Here is a 1148-nt window from a genome sequence, read left to right as displayed (position 1 = left end):
TCTTCTTGGGTTGAGTATTGGCCATTGTTTTTTTTAATGGATGATTCTTCAAAACAATACTAGTCAACTACGTTAAATAGGGTTGGTGAATTATGTAACGGTTGTAACGGTTGTAACGGTTAATTGTTGTAAATTTACAATAGTTTGAGAAAATATGTAATATTGTAATATTACAATGCAAACTGAAAAAAAATGCTGCCTAATACATTACATGTCGTCATCACTTATTTAATGATGGCAGCAACTGTCATCATTACTCATCCTGAGTTGATTGATTACCCAGGTGTAAATAGTCATATCAATGTCAATAGTTTCATATCAAAATTAAATAACCTACAACAAGAATTGTTGATGTATAAAGCATGCTCATGGGATGAAAAGTATTTGAAAAGACTTCAATTACTTGCTTGCTCATTAATCCCTCCAGTAATGCCTTTGCCACCAGAAGAGCCATATTATACTTCCAAAAAATTTAGAACTAAAACTCCATTTTGTGGGCAAGGACGAAGTCAATACCGAAAACCAAAAAGTAAGGTGGAAGGAGTTGACAATTATGGAAAATGGGATGACGATAAGTTGATGGATTTCACTCATTTAACTCGTGCTGAGTTTGAAGAAATGTATTCTAGGATCAAATTAGAACTGTTAAAGCCAAGAAGATATTATGACTTGAGAAGAAATATCAATACTAAACGTGAATACAGATACTCAAAACTTACTCCAAAAAACACATTACTGCTAATCTGTGTTTGGATGGGATCATATTCCAAATTTGCTCTGCTGTCAGAAATGTTTGGAGTTTCCAAAGGATATGTTTGCATGGAAATCAAACATATTATTCCCATATTATTATCGGCCTATATGAACGAGGTTGTTATGCCAGGACATTTGACTGTATTACAAGGAAGCTCTAACATTGATAGACTAGTAATAGGCGCGCTTGATGCAACGCATTTCAGAATCTCCAAGCCAAGTGTAGATCAGGCTATCTATTATCGTGGTGACAAATGTATCCATTCTTTCATCGGACAAGCGTTAGTTGATCTTCAAGGCAGATTTTTACATTTTACGGTTGGTTTTCCTGGAAGCAAGAACGACAAAGATGTATTATTCTTCAGTAATATCCAAAAATACTTACAGGGTGTGAT

At 34.3% G+C, this 1148-nt stretch overlaps 1 protein-coding gene across 1 annotated transcript in view; it reads left to right on the top strand.

Moving 5' to 3' along the window:
• Window positions 1-192: 192 nt before the first annotated feature.
• The window catches only part of C9374_000388 (uncharacterized protein), a gene marked incomplete at both ends in the record, with an annotated part of 1289 nt that continues 333 nt past the window's right edge, over window positions 193-1148 (top strand). The window contains one exon of the mRNA XM_044693456.1: window positions 193-1071. Coding sequence (XP_044541436.1) covers window positions 193-1071 — 879 coding nt within the window. The remainder of the gene's footprint in view (window positions 1072-1148) is intronic.

The sequence above is a fragment of the Naegleria lovaniensis genome (assembly GCF_003324165.1).
Source record: "Naegleria lovaniensis strain ATCC 30569 chromosome Unknown tig103, whole genome shotgun sequence".
Classification (NCBI taxonomy): Eukaryota; Heterolobosea; class Eutetramitea; order Acrasida; family Naegleriidae; genus Naegleria; species Naegleria lovaniensis.
This window is presented reverse-complemented; position numbering and strand designations above follow the sequence as displayed.